This window comes from Dendropsophus ebraccatus, chromosome 12 (assembly GCF_027789765.1).
Source record: "Dendropsophus ebraccatus isolate aDenEbr1 chromosome 12, aDenEbr1.pat, whole genome shotgun sequence".
NCBI lineage: Eukaryota > Metazoa > Chordata > Amphibia > Anura > Hylidae > Dendropsophus > Dendropsophus ebraccatus.
Window position 1 is genome coordinate 89,963,803 of NC_091465.1, and position 17,721 is coordinate 89,981,523.

At 48.8% G+C, this 17,721-nt stretch overlaps 1 protein-coding gene across 1 annotated transcript; it reads right to left on the reverse strand.

Annotated features, from left to right (window-relative positions):
* Positions 1–451: 451 nt before the first annotated feature.
* On the reverse strand, positions 452–17,513 carry HTR6 (5-hydroxytryptamine receptor 6). Its single transcript, XM_069947570.1, has 3 exons — positions 16,299–17,513; positions 3,778–3,921; positions 452–2,053 (listed from the first exon to the last, which is right to left on the reverse strand). The coding sequence occupies exons 1-3, from the start codon at positions 17,016–17,018 to the stop codon at positions 1,673–1,675; spliced, it is 1,245 nt and encodes a 414-aa protein (XP_069803671.1). The 5' UTR covers positions 17,019–17,513; the 3' UTR covers positions 452–1,672.
* Positions 17,514–17,721: the final 208 nt, after the last annotated feature.

Sequence of the window (17,721 nt, forward strand, 5' to 3'; positions counted from 1 at the left end):
GAAACACAAGTCATTTCCAAGGGGTCACCCTGAGATCACATGACCTAACAAGGAAGGGATTCCAGGAGAACCCAGAAAGCAATAAACTATATGAGGTAACATATATATATATATATGTATATATATATATATATATATATATATACTGTCTGACTAGCTGCGGAATGAGCCCTAATAACAATGATCCAGGAGCCTCCCTTTATATTACAGCGCAGGTTTTGTTACACTGTGTGATCAGGACTTCGGGGGCTTATAGAACCGGCAGGGAATATTGTCCCTATGTATAGTGAATTCCGCACTGTAACAAACCCCTGAGCTGTATCAGGTCGGGGCCGGTTCTCGGTTCGGGCGCTCTCGTTCACGCAGAGGTCAGGAGTCACACACAAGGTTACAAGAAAGCTGGAGAACATTTAGTCACAAAGTGAGTCTCCTTTATTAAAGAAGAAGCCGCCATTTAAAGGGATTATCAGGGATATTAGAAAAAACAGCGCCACCCCTGTCCTCAGGCTGTGTGTGGTATTACAACTCGTTTCTATTCACTTCAATGGAACAGAGCTGCAATGCCTACACTGATCCTGAGGCCAGGGGCGGCGCTAGCTCTGGAAAAAAGCAGCCGTGTTTTTCTAAGCCTGGATAACCCCTTTAATTTGCATTTAGTCACGATGAAACTCTTAAAGGGAAAGTGTCGTCCACTAAGGAAAGTCAAACAACGAAACCTTATTTCTTATCATCTAAATTTTTTTCCGGATTTTAGACTTATTTTTATTGTTATTTGTACTGGATTATGGGGGGGGGGGCGGCCATATTGCCTGAGCTGTTAACAGCCGCCTCATGGATGGTAGGAACCTGATTCATTGACGTCTATGGGCCAGTGTTGTGGGCATCCTGTGAGATAAGTGCAGAAGATGAGCTGTTATATGGACACCTATAGACTTCAATGTGGGAGTGTAGTGGGCATGCTCAGTGATTTGTGCACTGTGACCGTAACCAGCACAGAGAGAAGGAGAAGGTAAGCTGGATCTTCACCTATTGTTTTCTATGGGAGTGTTGTGGGCATGCTCTGTGCATGTGCTGTGAGGGGGAGGAGGACAGCTGTGACCATTAGCGGTTGTTATCTATATACCTGTGTATATCTACTATGATGATGATGAGGAGGAGGCGGCGACCACCGAGAAGAGACCTCTACAGGACTGGCAGGTAAGCTGAAGATTTCAGGCTCTCTGTAGATATAACATGTACAATGTGGGGACGCTTTCCCTTTAAGGGCTGGATCAGCGGAGTAGCTGACATTTGTGTAATGTCATTGCGCTTGTCCCTCCCCCTCCGGGCGGCGCCAGCGTCAAATATCACTGAATTATAGTAACCAGAGAGGATTCATTACTGCACAGAATGTCACAGGGCGGGTCACGTGGGCGTACGAGGCCCAGCGCCGGAGCCTCCAGAGCTGCATTCATAATTCTGCATTGTGGGAGCTCAGATTTCTTTCAGCTCTTCGATAGCCAACAGCGGGGAGGAGCTAAATCAGGTCATGTGACTGGGTCACCCAGCGGCAGTCCTCGCCTTCTGCTGGTGAACCAGGAGCCTCAGGATGAGCAGAACATTATGGGAAGACACAGTATGAAGTCCTGTAAGCCAGTGTTGTGTCACGTGACGACCCGGCTGCCATGTTGGCTCAGTCCATGGGCGTGTTCAGCTGGTGGACCTGCATCTCCTGCTCCAGGTCAAAGAGGTTGACTGAGTCGGCGGCGGTGACGGGCAGCGGGTCGGTGCTGGGCTCCTTGTAGTTCTGCAGCAGGTGCTCGTTGCCCAGAGTGGCGGAGTAGATGGAGTCGGTGTCCCCCCGCAGGGTCAGGACGTTCCTCAGGGACAGCCCCAGTCGGGGCTCGGACAGAGAGACGACCCTGGAGCGGCGGCAGCAGGGCAGGTACTTCCCCATGGCGCGCTTGAAGTCCCTCATGAAGAGCGGATAGATGATGGGGTTCATGGTGCTGTTACAGTATCCCAGCCAGGTGAGGACATCAAACAGTCCCGGGGGCACACAGTCACAGACGGCCTGCAGGGGGCACAGAGACAGGGCGGTCACAGGGGGCACACAGTCACAGACGGCCTGCAGGGGGCACAGAGACAGGGCGGTCACAGGGGGCACACAGTCACAGACGGCCTGCAGGGGGCACAGAGACAGGGCGGTCACAGGGGGCACACAGTCACAGGGGGCACACAGTCACAGACGGCCTGCAGGGGGCACAGAGACAGGGCGGTTACAGGGGGCACACAGTCACAGACGGCCTGCAGGGGGCACTGAGACAGGGCGGTCACAGGGGGCACACAGTCACAGACGGCCTGCGGGGGGCACACAGTCACAGACGGCCTGCGGGGGGCACAAACAGGGCGGTCACAGGGGGGCACACAGTCGCAGACAACCTGCGGGGGGCACAGACAGGGCGGTCACAGGGGGGCACAGAGACAGGGCGGTCACGGGGGGCACACAGTCACAGACGGCCTGCGGGGGGCACAAACAGGGCGGTCACAGGGGGGCACACAGTCACAGACAGCCTGCGGGGGGCACAGAGACAGGGTGGTCACGGGGCATGGAGACAGGGGGGCACAGAGCAACAGGGCAGTTACAGGGGGGGCAGAGAAGACAGTGTGGTAATGGGACAAAAGGACGGTCACAGGGGGCACATGTCATATATATATATATATATATATATATATATATATATATATATATATATATATATATATATATAGGGCACAATACCAGGTGCCATCTAGGATCTACTTTGGCACGGACCCCTTTTCTTACAGGTACAATAATAATAATGGCCCCCGGCTAATGTGAGAAAAATGGCTTCTCTCTTGTAAGCCCCTCCCACTCTGCAGGAGGCGGGGTCAATACTTTGCTCACCTGATTTCCCAACCATTCCTCCCACTACTGCCCCCATCCTGCCCTGATGGCACAGGATGGCGCCCCCTAGCTCAGCTACACCCAGAGTCCACGGGGGTTATCACTCAGCTTTCCTAGAACCCGGAATGATAACTCTGCCCCGATACATGACACTAGGGGATGCATCACTGACAGAATTGCCGATCCGGCTCTTGGGTGAGGCAGCATGAAGCATTTCCTATGTCACCCAGCTTTCCCTATAGATCAGGAATTGCGGCCATCATGGTTGTCACCCAGCTTTCCCTACAGATTAGGAATGGCGGCCATCATGGTTGTCACCCAGCTTTCCCTACAGATTAGGAATGGCGGCCATCATGGTTGTCACCCAGCTTTCCCTACAGATCAGGAATGGTGGCCATCATGGTTGTCACCCAGCTTTCCCTACAGATCAGGAATGGCGTCCATCATGGTTGTCACCCAGCTTTCCCTACAGAACAGGAATGGCGGCCATCATGGTTGTCACCCAGCTTTCCCTACATATCAGGAATGACGGCCATCATGGTTATCACCCAGCTTTCCCTACATATCAGGAATGACGGCCATCATGGTTATCACCCAGCTTTCCCTACATAACAGGAATGACGGCCATCATGGTTGTCACCCAGCTTTCCCTACATATCAGGAATGACGGCCATCATGGTTATCACCCAGCTTTCCCTACATATCAGGAATGACGGCCATCATGGTTATCACCCAGCTTTCCCTACATAACAGGAATGACGGCCATCATGGTTGTCACCCAGCTTTCCCTACATATCAGGAATGACGGCCATCATGGTTGTCACCCAGCTTTCGTAGAATCAGAGACTTGCCCAAGGGCTTCATCTTACCTGAACCACATTGGCGACAAAGAAGGGAAGCCAGGCCACGAAGAACATGCCCAGCAGGATGCCCAGGGTGAGACTCGCCTTCAGAGCCTTCTTACTGTGCTTAGTGACAAACTTCCTGCCCTCCGTGACCGGAACGGTGAGCACCTGCAACACCAACAGAGAGAAGAGCAGTTATATCGCCACCTGGAGGTGGGGGCACATAGTGTGCCAGTCAGTACTCTGCTGCATTGCATCCCAGGAGATATAACATACGCTGGAGGGTACTCACACATAATGTAACAGCAGAATAGTGAGTCCAGCTCTGGAGGATGAGAGGATGTAACAACAGAATAGTGAGTGCAGCTTTGGAGGAGGAGACAGGATATAACAGCAGAATAGTGAGTGCAGCTCTGGAGGATGAGACAGAATGTAACAGCAGAATAGTGAGTGCAGCTCTGGAGGATGAGACAGAATGTAACAGCAGAATAGTGAGTGCAGCTCTGGGGGTAATCTGTAATACAAAAGAGGATGGAGCTGTGGTGGGTGGGGCCAGTACTGAGGCGGGTGGGGCCAGTGCTGCTAACACATGTAATGTACTGAACTGGTTTACTATAGATATGGTCCAAGATAAATTAAATAAACTCAATGTAACCAAAGCTCCAGGGCCTGATGGATTGCACCCCAGAGTTCTTAGGGAACTCAGTTCTGTAATTTCTCTACCCTTGTATGAAATATTCCGTGATTCTTTGCTTACTGGTATTGTGCCGAGGGACTGGCGTAAGGCAAATGTAATACCGATCTTCAAAAAGGGCTCTCGAACTTCCCCAGGTAACTACAGACCTGTAAGCTTAACGTGGGGAAACTATTTGAGGGGCTTATAAGGGACTACATCCAGGAATATATAGGAGACTACATCCAGGAATATATAGGAGGTAATAGTATATAAGTGATAACCAGCAGGGTTTTACTAAGGACAGAAGCTGTCAAACCAACCTAATATGTTTCTATGAAGGGGTGAGTAGAAGCCTGGATGGCGGCGCGGCTGTGGATATCGTGTACCTGGATGGCGGCGCGGCTGTGGATATCGTGTACCTGGATGGCGGCGCGGCTGTGGATATCGTGTACCTGGATGCGGACGGCTGTGGATATCGTGTACCTGGATGCGGACGGCTGTGGATATCGTGTACCTGGATGGCGGCGCGGCTGTGGATATCGTGTACCTGGATGGCGGCACGGCTGTGGATATCGTGTACCTGGATGGGGGCGCGGCTGTGGATATCGTGTACCTGGATGCGGGCGGCTGTGGATATCGTGTACCTGGATGGCGGCGCGGCTGTGGATATCGTGTACCTGGATGGCGGCGCGGCTGTGGATATCGTGTACCTGGATGGCGGCGCGGCTGTGGATATCGTGTACCTGGATTTTGCAGAAGCATGTGACACAGTTCCTCATGGACGTCTGATGGGTAAGTTAACCCTTTAAGGACATGGCCCATTTTCGTTTTTACGTTTTCGGTTTTTCCTCCTTGTGTTTAAAAGGTCATAGCACTTGCATTTTTCCACCTAGAAACCCCCATGACCCCTTATTTTTTGCGTCACTAATTGTACTTTGCAATTACAGGCTGAATTTTTGCATAAAGTACACTGCGAAACCAGAAAAAAATTCGAAGTGTGGTGAAATTGAAAAAAAAAACGCATTTCTTTTATTTGGGGGAAATGTGTTTTTACGCCATTCACCCTGGGGTAAAACTGACTTGTTATGCATGTTCCTCAAGTCGTTACGATTAAAACGATATATAACATGTATAACTTATATTGTATCGGATGGCCTGTAAAAAATTCAAACCGTTGTTAACCAATATACGTTCCTTAAAATCGCTCCATTCCCAGGCTTATAGCGCTTTTATCCTTTGGTCTATGGGGCTGTGCGAGGTGTCATTTTTTGCGCCATGATTTGATCTTTCTATCGGTACCTTGATTGCCCATATACGTCTTTTTGATCGCTTTTTATTACATTTTTTCTGAATTTGATGCGACCAAAAATGCGCAATTTTGCACTTTGGGATATTTTTGCGCTGACGCCGTTTACCATACGAGATCAGGAATGTGATTAATTAATAGTTCGGGCGATTACGCACGCGGCGATAGCAAACATGTTTTTTTATTTATTTATTTGTTTACTTTTATTTAAAACCTGGGAAAAGGGGGGTGATTCAGACTTTTATTAGGGGAGGGGGATTTTTACTATTAACAACACTTTTTTTTTTTTTTTTACACATATACTAGAAGCCCCCCTGGGGTTAGGGTTATTCCCCCTGGGGTTAGGGTTATTCCCCCCTGGGGTTAGGGTTATTCCCCCTGGGGGACTTCTAGTATATACACTGTGATCTCTCATTGAGATCTCTGCAGCATAGATATGCTGCAGAGATCCATGAGATCGGCACTCGTTTGCTTTCGGCTGCTGCAGCCGGAAGTAAACGAGTGCCGAGCCGAGGACGGCGCCATCTTGGACGCGTCCCCGGCCGGCAAGGTCCCGGAGGAGCGATGTCCCCCACTAGACACCAGGGAAACGTTGCCTCCGGTAATCGGAGGCAGCTGTCAACTTTGACAGCTGCCTCCGATTAGCTAATTAGCGGGCACGGCGATCAGACCGTGCCCGCTAATAGCGGCGGTCCCGGGCTACACGCGGCACCCGGGATCGCGGCACTTCAAAGCGGGGCCGCCGCGCGGCCCCGCTTTGAAGTGCAAGTGAGGACATAGGACGTACCGGTACGTCCTATGTCCTTAAGAGGTTAAAGTCTATCGGTTTGGAAAATTTAATGTGTAACTGGATTGAAAACTGGCTTAAAAATCGTTCCCAGAGAGTGGTGGTCAATGATTCCTACTCCGAATGGTCCCCGGTAATAAGTGGTGTACCCCAAGGGTCAGTACTGGGCCCTCTTCTGTTTAACTTGTTTGTTAATGATATTGAGAATGGAATTAACAGCAATGTTTCTATCTTTGCAGATGACACCAAGCTTTGTAGTACAGTACAGTCTATGGAGGATGTGCAGATGTTACAGGCTTTGTAGTACAGTACAGTCTATGGAAGATGTGCAGATGTTACAGGCTTTGTAGTACAGTACAGTCTATGGAGGATGTGCAGATGTTACAGGCTTTGTAGTACAGTACAGTCTATGGAGGATGTGCAGATGTTACAGGCTTTGTAGTACAGTCTATGGAGGATGTGCAGATGTTACAGGCTTTGTAGTACAGTACAGTCTATGGAAGATGTGCAGATGTTACAGGCTGTGTAGTACAGTACACTCTATGGAGGATGTGCAGATGTTACAGGCTTTGTAGTACAGTACAGTCTATGGAGGATGTGCAGATGTTACAGGCTGTGTAGTACAGTACAGTCTATGGAAGATGTGCAGATGTTACAGGCTTTGTAGTACAGTACAGTCTATGGAGGATGTGCGGATATTACAGGCTTTGTAGTACAGTACAGTCTATGGAGGATGTGCAGATGTTACAGGCTTTGTAGTACAGTACAGTCTATGGAGGATGTGCAGATGTTACAGGCTTTGTAGTACAGTACAGTCTATGGAGGATGTGCAGATGTTACAGGCTTTGCAGTACAGTACAGTCTATGGAGGATGTGCAGATGTTACAGGCTTTGTAGTACAGTACAGTCTATGGAGGATGTGCAGATGTTACAGGCTTTGTAGTACAGTACAGTCTATGGAGGATGTGCAGATGTTACAGGCTTTGTAGTACAGTACAGTCTATGGAGGATGTGCAGATGTTACAGGCTTTGTAGTACAGTCTATGGAGGATTTGCAGATGTTACAGGCTTTGTAGTACAGTACAGTCTATGGAGGATGTGCAGATGTTACAGGCTTTGTAGTACAGTACAGTCTATGGAGGATGTGCAGATGTTACAGGCTTTGTAGTACAGTACAGTCTATGGAGGATGTGCAGATGTTACAGGCTTTGCAGTACAGTACAGTCTATGGAGGATGTGCAGATGTTACAGGCTTTGTAGTACAGTACAGTCTATGGAGGATGTGCAGATGTTACAGGCTTTGTAGTACAGTACAGTCTATGGAGGATGTGCAGATGTTAAAGGCTTTGTAGTACAGTGCAGTCTATGGAGGATGTGCAGATGTTACAGGCTTTGTAGTACAGTGCAGTCTATGGAGGATGTGCAGATGTTACAGGCTTTGTAGTACAGTACAGTCTATGGAGGATGTGCAGATGTTACAGGCTTTGTAGTACAGTACAGTCTATGGAGGATGTGCAGATGTTACAGGCTTTGTAGTACAGTACAGTCTATGGAGGATGTGCAGATGTTACAGGCTTTGTAGTACAGTACAGTACAGTCTATGGAGGATGTGCAGATGTTACAGGCTGTGTAGTACAGTACAGTCTATGGAGGATGTGCAGATGTTACAGGCCTTGTAGTACAGTACAGTCTATGGAGGATTTGCAGATGTTACAGGCTGTGTAGTACAGTACAGTCTATGGAGGATGTGCAGATGTTTCAGGCTTTGTAGTACAGTACAGTCTATGGAGGATGTGCAGATGTTACAGGCTTTGTAGTACAGTACAGTCTATGGAGGATGTGCAGATGTTACAGGCTTTGTAGTACAGTCTATGGAGGATATGCAGATGTTACAGGCTTTGTAGTACAGTCAATGGAGGATGTGCAGATGTTACAGGCTGTGTAGTACAGTACAGTCTATGGAGGATGTGCAGATGTTACAGGCTGTGTAGTACAGTACAGTCTATGGAGGATGTGCAGATGTTACAGGCTTTGTAGTACAGTACAGTCTATGGAGGATGTGCAGATGTTACAGGATGACTTAGACACACTGTTTGGGCGTCCACTTGGCAAATGAGGTTCAATGTGGATAAATGTAAAGTTCTGCACCTGGGTACTAATAACCCACATGCATCATATGTCCTGGGAGGAGTTACTCTGGTGCAGTCGCTGATGGAGAAGGATCTGGGTGTACTTGTAGATAATAGACTACAGAACAGCACACAATAAGTCAGCGGCTTATATAAATGGACCCTACAAGAAATATGGGAAAAGATGTTCCAGGTAAAACCCCCTCAAAGGACAAGGGGGCGCTGCCTCCGCCCGGAGAGACAAGGGGGCGCTGCCTCCGCCCGGAGAGACAAGGGGGCGCTGCCTCCGCCCGGAGAGACAAGGGGGCGCTGCCTCCGCCCGGAGAGACAAGGGGCGCTGCCTCCGCCCGGAGAGACAAGGGGGCGCTGCCTCCACCCAGAGAGACAAGGGGGCGCTGCCTCTGCCTGGAGAGACAAGGGTGCGCTGCCTCCGCCCGGAGAGACAAGGGGGCGCTGCCTCCGCCTGGAGAGACAAGGGGGCGCTGCCTCCGCCCGGAGAGACAAGGGGGCGCTGCCTCCGCCCGGAGAGACAAGGGGGCGCTGCCTCCGCCCGGAGAGACAAGGGGGCGCTGCCTCCGCCCGGAGAGACAAGGGGGCGCTGCCTCCGCCTGGAGAAAAAAAGGTTCAATCTCCGGAGGCGACAAGCCTCCTTTACCATGAGAACTGTGAATCTGTGGAACAGTCACCACAGGATCTGGTCACAGCAACAACAGTAGAAGCTTCAAAACAGGAGAGACAAGTTCTTAGAGCAAAATAATATAAATGCATATGTATAGAACCTATCACCCCTCCCCTTCCCTGTATCCATCCCCTCCTTGTATATCCCCCTTCCCTGTATCCATCCCCTCCTTGTATATCCCCCTCCATCCATCCCCTCCTTGTATATCCCCCTTCCCTGTATCCATCCCCTCCTTGTATATCCCCCTTCCCTGTATCGATCCCCTCCTTGTATATCCCCCTTCCCTGTATCCATCCCCTCCTTGTATATCCCCCTTCCCTTTATCCATCCCCTCCTTGTATATCCCCCTTCCCTTTATCCATCCCCTCCTTGTATATCCCCCTTCCCTGTATCCATCCCCTCCTTGTATATCCCCCTTCCCTGTATCCATCCCCTCCTTGTATATCCCCCTTCCCTGTATCGATCCCCTCCTTGTATATCCCCCTTCCCTGTATCCATCCCCTCCTTGTATATCCCCCTTCCCTTTATCCATCCCCTCCTTGTATATCCCCCTTCCCTTTATCCATCCCCTCCTTGTATATCCCCCTTCCCTGTATCCATCCCCTCCTTGTATATCCCCCTTCCCTGTATCGATCCCCTCCTTGTATATCCCCCTTCCCTGTATCCATCCCCTCCTTGTATATCCCCCTTCCCTGTATCCATCCCCTCCTTGTATATCCCCCTTCCCTTTATCCATCCCCTCCTTGTATATCCCCCTTCCCTGTATCCATCCCCTCCTTGTATATCCCCCTCCATCCATCCCCTCCTTGTATATCCCCCTTCCCTGTATCCATCCCCTCCTTGTATATCCCCCTTCCCTGTATCGATCCCCTCCTTGTATATCCCCCTTCCCTGTATCCATCCCCTCCTTGTATATCCCCCTTCCCTTTATCCATCCCCTCCTTGTATATCCCCCTTCCCTTTATCCATCCCCTCCTTGTATATCCCCCTTCCCTTTATCCATCCCCTCCTTGTATATCCCCCTTCCTTCCCTCCATCCCCTCCTTGTATATCCCCCTTCCCCCCATCCATCTCTCCTTGTATATCCCCCTTCCCTGTATCCATCCCCTCCTTGTATATCCCCCTTCCCTCTATCCATCCCCTCCTTGTATATCCCCCTTCCCTGTATCCATCCCCTCCTTGTATATCCCCCCTTCCCTGTATCCATCCTCTCCTTGTATATCCCCCTTCCCTGTATCCATCCCCTCCTTGTATATCCCCCTTCCCTATATCCATCCCCTCCTTGTATATCCCCCTTACCTGTATCCATCCCCTCCTTGGTTGAACTTGATGGACATGTGTCTTTTTTCAACCGTATTAACTATGTAACTATAACATTTGCCATCCGGTTCAGATTAGTTGCACATCAGTTATTGCGGTTGTGTAGCTTCCCCCAGAGCTGCGCTCACATGTAACCTGCTGATCTCCCATATGTCCCTGGATTACTCTAGGTAATGTAATATAGGTCAGGCAGCCGCACAGGAGATCAGAAGGTGATCAGCAACTCTCCTGCGTTACATATCACCCCGGGCGATTGTCTGCAACCTTCTAATATAGATTCATTTCCCACCATGTTCTCTGTCAGTGAATGTAATCACAGCTGAGGGTCTGCTACAGTGTCTCTCCAGCAGAATCCATGGGTCTGCAGTGGGATTGGTCCTATCATCGCTGGGATCCCTGTGATCAGTAACAATGTTCCTGCAAAATCCACATTAAAGTCTGTAACGTGTGAACAAGGCCGTAGTTGCATCCAGTCTATAGGGGCACGAAGCTCTCTCTGATCATTTGTCACAGTGTATCAGTGCAGGTAACGTACACTGCTCAACACTAAACTCTTACAGTTATATATGGCAGTCTGACTGACAGGGCGAGGAGCCATAGGATTCCGTCCTGCTAATTACTGCACCTCTTGTGACAGCAGGTACTGTGCTAGAACCAGGTTAGTGTGTTTATTTATACTACAGAACTTGTGGTGGGGAATACCTACATAGAGGAGGCTACCTACTGGGGGGGCGACCACCTGCATAGGGGATACTAACTACTCCCATGTGTAACTACCCGGGGGAGGCATGGGGGATACTACTCACAGGTGTAACTACCCAGGGGGAGGCATGGGGGATACTAACTACTCAGAGGTGTTACTACCCGGGGGAGGCATGGGGGATACTACTCACAGGTGTAACTACCCAGGGGGAGGCATGGGGGATACTAACTAACTACTCACAGATGTAACTAGTGTAACTACCCAGGGGAGGCATAGGGGATACTAACTACTCACAGGTGTAACTACCTGGGGGAGGCATGGGGGATACTAACTAACTAACTAACTACTCACAGATGTAACTACCTGGGGGAGGCATGGGGGATACTAACTAACTAACTAACTACTCACAGGTGTAACTACCTGGGGGAGGCATGGGGGATACTAACTAACTAACTAACTACTCACAGATGTAACTACCTGGGGAAGGCATGGGGGATACTAACTAACTACTCACAGGTGTTACCTCCTCAGGCGGAGGCATGGAGAATACTAACTACCTGGTGAAGGCATGGGGATTCTAACTAATCTCAGGTGTAACTACCCGTGGAGAGGCATGGGGGATACTAACTAATCAGAGGTAACTACCTGGGGGAGGCATGGGGGATACTAACTACTCACAGGTGTAACTACCCAGGCAGAGGCATGGGGGATACCAACTACTCCCAGGTGTAAGTACTTGGGGGAGGCATGGGGAATACTAACTACCTGGGGAGGCATGGGGGATACTAACTACTAACAAGTGTAACTACCTTGGGGAGGCATGGGGAATACTAACTAACTACTTACAGGTGTAACTACCTGGGGGAGGCATGGGGGATACTAACTACCTGGGGGAGGCATGGGGGATACTAACTACTCACAGGTGTAAATACTGGGGGAGGCATGGGGGATACTAACTAACTACTCAAAGGTGTAACTACCTGGGGAAGGCATGGGGGATACTAACTACCTGGGGGAGGTATGGGGGATACTAAGTACTCACAGGTGTAACTACCGGGGGAAGGCATGGGGGGATACAAACTAACTACTCCAAGGTGTAACTACCTGGGGGAGGCATGGGGGATACTACCTCCGGGGGCTCTAACTACAGGGAGGGTTCCCTATAGGGGAGGCCTACATAGGGGATACTACTGGGGGGGGCTACCTGTACATAGAGGCCTAACTACAACATAGGGCATAAAGGGGCTTAAAGAGGAAATCCCATGAACACTAAAATTGGCAGACAGGCAGGGGGTGAGAGAAAATAATGAACACGTGAACTCTCCTGTCCCTGTGCCTCGGTGGGCCGCTCCCTGGTTCCGTTCACAGCAGCCGGCTGTCATCTTCTGCTGGAAACCCAGCTCTTTCAGGAGCTAGGAACTGTCCAGAGCAGCAGCAAATCCCCATAGAAAACCTCTCCTGCTGTGGACAGTTCCTGACATGGACAGAGGTGGCAGCAGAGAGCACTGTGTCAGACTGGAGAGAATACACAACTTCCTGCAGGACATACAGCAGCTAATAAGATATATTTTTTAATAGAAGTAAATTACTAATCTCGGCCCTTTCTGGTACCAGTTGTTTTTTGTGAACTCTTTTTTTAATGTTTTTCTCTGATTTTTAGGATACAGGTCAGAGGTCATTGTGTCATGCAGATAATGAAAGTGCATGTGGTCACATGGTGCTGGGGGACGGGGGCTTCTTTATAGCCATCCCAGCATTAGTCTGATCTGAGGCAGGATGATGGAAGGCACACACGGAGCTGGCACCGCTTACCCTGCAGCAGAGGGTGGGGGGGCTGTGGATGCGAGCTGCGCTGGAGCCAAGCCGGCAGGAGACTGGAGCCCACAGATCTCATGTTCAGGACTGGAAACATATTCTACCAGTATGGGGGGAGCCATGTGACTCATGGCAGCGGGTACATCACATCCATGCTGCGTGGCCGGGTCCAGATGTGCCGGATTAGGGGTCCCCAGCACCAGCCACAGATTATAGCAGAATATTATTATGGATTCTGACGGCTGCATGGGTGGTGGGTGTACCACAGGTGTCTGACCCAAGACTCTTACTGCAGATTTATCAGCAATTATCCACCATGTCTGTACCCAACCAAGGGGGGGCGATAATCAAGGAAAATCTCTGTGATGTAACAGGTCTGGTATATGCCACTCCGGCCTATCACAACCTACAAACTATACAATAATGATGGCACTACCACAAATGACCACAAGGTGTCACACTATGAAGGATTCATCGCCACCTTATGGCCATAGCTGGTAACACAGTCCTGTTTTAGTTCTAACTGCAAGTCAATGAATGGACGGATTTAAAAGGGTAGTTCACCATTTTTTTCCTTTTGAATCGACTGGTGCCAGAGATTTATTTACTTCTATATAAAAAAAAAATCCACAGTCTTCCAGTACAGGAGAGCAGGAGAGGTTTTCTATGGGGATTTGCTGCTGCTCTGGACAGTTCCTGACATGGACAGAGGTGGCAGCAGAGAGCACTGTGTCAGACGGAGAGAATACACCTGCAAGACATATAGCAGCTGATAAGTACTGGAAGACTGGGGACTTTTACATAGAAGTAATTTACAAATCTTTCTGATACCAGCTGTATCTGTCCATGGCTCCTAATCCTTACACCTGACACATTAAGTATTAAGGTGGAGTATACATGTATATCATGTACAAGGCCTTTATCTGCACCTGTAGAGATATATACATATGTATATATTGGGATGGAGGGAGTATACATGTATATCCTGTACAAGGTCGGCACCTGTGTGTGTGTGTGTATATATATATATATATATATATATATATATAATATATACACACATATATATACATACACATATAGTATTAAGGTGGGGTATACATGTATATCATGTACAAGGCCTTTATCTGCACCTGTAGAGATATATACATATATATATTGGGATGGAGGGAGTATACATGTATATCCTGTACAAGGCCGGCACCTGTGTGTGTGTATATATATATATATATATATATATATATATATATACATACACGTATAGTATTAAGGTGGAGTATACATGTATATCATGTACAAGGCCTTTATCTGCACCTGTAAAGATATTTATATATATATATACTGGGGTGGAGTATACATGTATATCCTGTCGGCAGCACCAGAGATCCCGGATTAGCAGTATTTTATATACTATGTCTGAAGATATCTATTTATTCTCCATCCGTTTTATCTGATGAAGATAGGCCAGGGCCTTGAAACGCGTTAGTTGTTTGGACTTTTAAATAAACTTCTTGTATTATATTATAGAGCCGGTGCTGACAGCTAGCATTCTGATTGGTGATCTGGATTTTGACTACAGACCCCGGCTGGTGGGTATCACACTGTGGGGCTGCGGCTGTTGACTTTATCCATATGCTATATAGTGGTTGTGGCTGAGCACAACCCAGCAAGGTGAGCCTTGTACAGCTGATATTCATACACAGTTATCCTGATGTACTTCTCAATGAGGCGTTCTGCCTGTTTTTCCAACACTTCTTACCAACACTGGAGAAGCACAGGGAGAGGTGAGTTAGTATTATTTGTTATCTCCCCCCACCACCCACCTGTTTGAAAAACAAAATACTGAGGCTCGACCAGTCTTTTTAATTGAATTTTCCGTTGTGGAAGAATAAAAAAGCCATCAATGCAAAGATTGCCCTGGCATTGTGAGGGGAGGGCAGTTTACACAATTTTCCCTATGTGTGGTAGATATTATATGCACCACACCTGAGCTCATCTCTCCATCCAGCATCGTCTTGTGTTGGTATCTGTTCTGGGCCACTATAGTGTTTCTGGAAGTCCTCAGACCCTCCTAAACCTCTTTAATAAATTCTGCATTCTGATGGTAGAACTGATAAAAAAGGTGTTAGACTCCAGAGACCCCACCATGAGCGACCAATCCCTCTCCACAAAGGGCACGACCATGAGCGACCAATCCCTCTCCACAAAGGGCATGACCATGAGCGACCAATCCCTCCTCGCAATGGGCGACCAATCCCTCTCCACCAAGGGCACCACCATGAGCGACCAATCCCTCTCCACCAAGGGCACCACCATGAGCGACCAATCCCTCTCCACCAAGGGCACCACCATGAGCGACCAATCCCTCTCCACCAAGGGCTTCATCCTGAGCGACCAATCCCTCTCCACCAAGGGCACCATCCTGAGCGACCAATCCCCCACCACCAAGGGCCCCACAATGGGCGACCAATCCTTCTCCACAAAGGGCACCACCATTAGCGACCAATTCCTCTCCAATTCCTCTAACTTCTTTTAGCCTATTCTGTATTTTCTCTGCATCCTTGTCCCCTCACCACCACATTCCCAATTGTGGTGGGCAAAAGTGAAATTACAATGAAATAACACCAGTAAAAATATCCAGAAAAGTAACATATAGGCAAAAGTTTATCAAATGCAACATCAGGACAATAAAATCTTTAAAAAAGTCAAAAAGTCATAACCCTAGTGCACAGTACCACTTCTCCTGTCCTGTATGCTGGGTGTAATCCTCAGTATATGTTTGTGTATATATATATATATATATATATATATATATATATATATATACAGTGCACAGTACCACTTCTCCTGTCCTGTATGCTGGGTGTAATCCTCAGTATATGTTTGTGTATATATATATATATATATATATATATATATATATATATATATATACAGTGCACAGTACCACTTCTCCTGTCCTGTATGTTGGGTGTAATCCTCAGTATATATATATATATATACAGTGCACAGTACCACTTCTCCTGTCGTGTATGCAGGGTGTAATCCTCAGTATTTGCTCCTCTTCTGTATATGAGGACACTGCAAAGTAACACTTCTCACATGCTGGTTGGTGGTGTGGGGTACTCACCTGCACATGGTCCTCAGGCACATTGGTGGTCAGAGAGGCCACCTGCACCGCTTGTTTCCGGGCGGCCAGTAGGATTCTGCAGTAGGTGAATGAGATGGCCGCTGACGGGAGGAAGAAGGTCAGGCAGGAGGCGATCAGGGCATATGGTAAGCTGACCAGCAGACGGCACTGCTTCTCCTCTGACAATGTCAGGTTGGTAGGTTGCAACTCAAAGTCCTGCTCGTGCCAACCCATCTCAATGGGCAAGAAGGAAGCCAGAGCGGCCAATGTCCATGTGGCCAGAATCAAGGCCAGGGCTCTGCAGGAGGTCATGCGAAGCTTGTACTTTAGCGGGGAGATGATGAGCAGGTATCGGTCCAGGCTGATGACGCACAGGTTCAGGATGGAGGCACTGCAGCACATCACGTCAAAGCTATACCAGATGCAGCAGAACTCGGTGTCTAACACCCACCTCCCATAGAGTTCATTCAGCATGGCCGGCGGCATTACCACCAGCCCCACCATGAGGTCCGACATGAAGAGGGACACCAGGAAGTAGTTGGAGGTGTTCCGGAGGGACCTCTGAGTGAAGATGAGTAAGATAAGTAGAGAGTTGCCCAATGTGGTGAGAAAGATGATGAAGCAAAGGAACGCCGCCATCCAGACCTGCCGCCCATTGGGGGATGCCCCTTCTCCTGTGCCATACAGTGCATCCCAACGTTCATTCATATGGAGAGCCATGAAGGGTTATCCTACAGAGACCATTGGGGGTATTTGTTCTCTGCTGAGTGTCTCTCCATCAGTGCTAGACCTTCTTGATGATAGTCCCAGCTTATCCTCTCCACCATCTCCACACGGTTCCATCAGGACTTCTTCACTATCTGAACCCTGGTCCACTATATCTGAACTGAATATCTGCTCCACTATTCTGATCCTGTCTGTCCTATCTTATCACCATTTTCCACCATCGTGGTCCTGTCTTAGCTTCTTCCGATGTTCATGACTAAGGTCTTGTCTATCCTTTCACCCTCTTCACTGTCCCAGTCCCTCTATCCTCTCACATTCTCCACTATCCTTGTTCACTCTATTTCCTTACCCACTTCACTGTTTTGGCCCCCTCTGTCCTTTCAGCTTCATGACTGTCCTGGTCCCTTCTATTTTCTCACCCTCTTCACTGTCCTGGTCCCCTTTATCCTCTCACCTTCTTTACTGTCACATCCCCTTTGTCCTCTCACCTTTTCCACTGTTCTGATTCCTTCTATCCTCTCACCCTCTTCACTTTCCCGGTCCCCTCTATCCTTTTACCTTCTTCACTTTTCTGGTCCTTCTATCCTCTCACCCTTTTTACTGTCCTGGTCCCCTTTATCTTCTCAACCTATTCACTGTCTGGGTTCCGTCTATCCTCTCACCCTCTTTACTGTCCTTGTCCCGTCTATCCTGTCAC

Excerpts from the sequence above, each read along its gene's own strand:
- HTR6 (XM_069947570.1), bottom strand. The coding sequence starts at position 17,018 with ATGGCTCTCCATATGAATGAACGTTGGGATGCACTGTATGGCACAGGA. Across the intron at positions 3,922-16,298 it reads TGCCTGAGGACCATGTGCAG|GTGCTCACCGTTCCGGTCAC; the intron begins GTGAGTACCCCA and ends TTGGTGTTGCAG. Across the intron at positions 2,054-3,777 it reads TTGTCGCCAATGTGGTTCAG|GCCGTCTGTGACTGTGTGCC; the intron begins GTAAGATGAAGC and ends TGCCCCCTGCAG.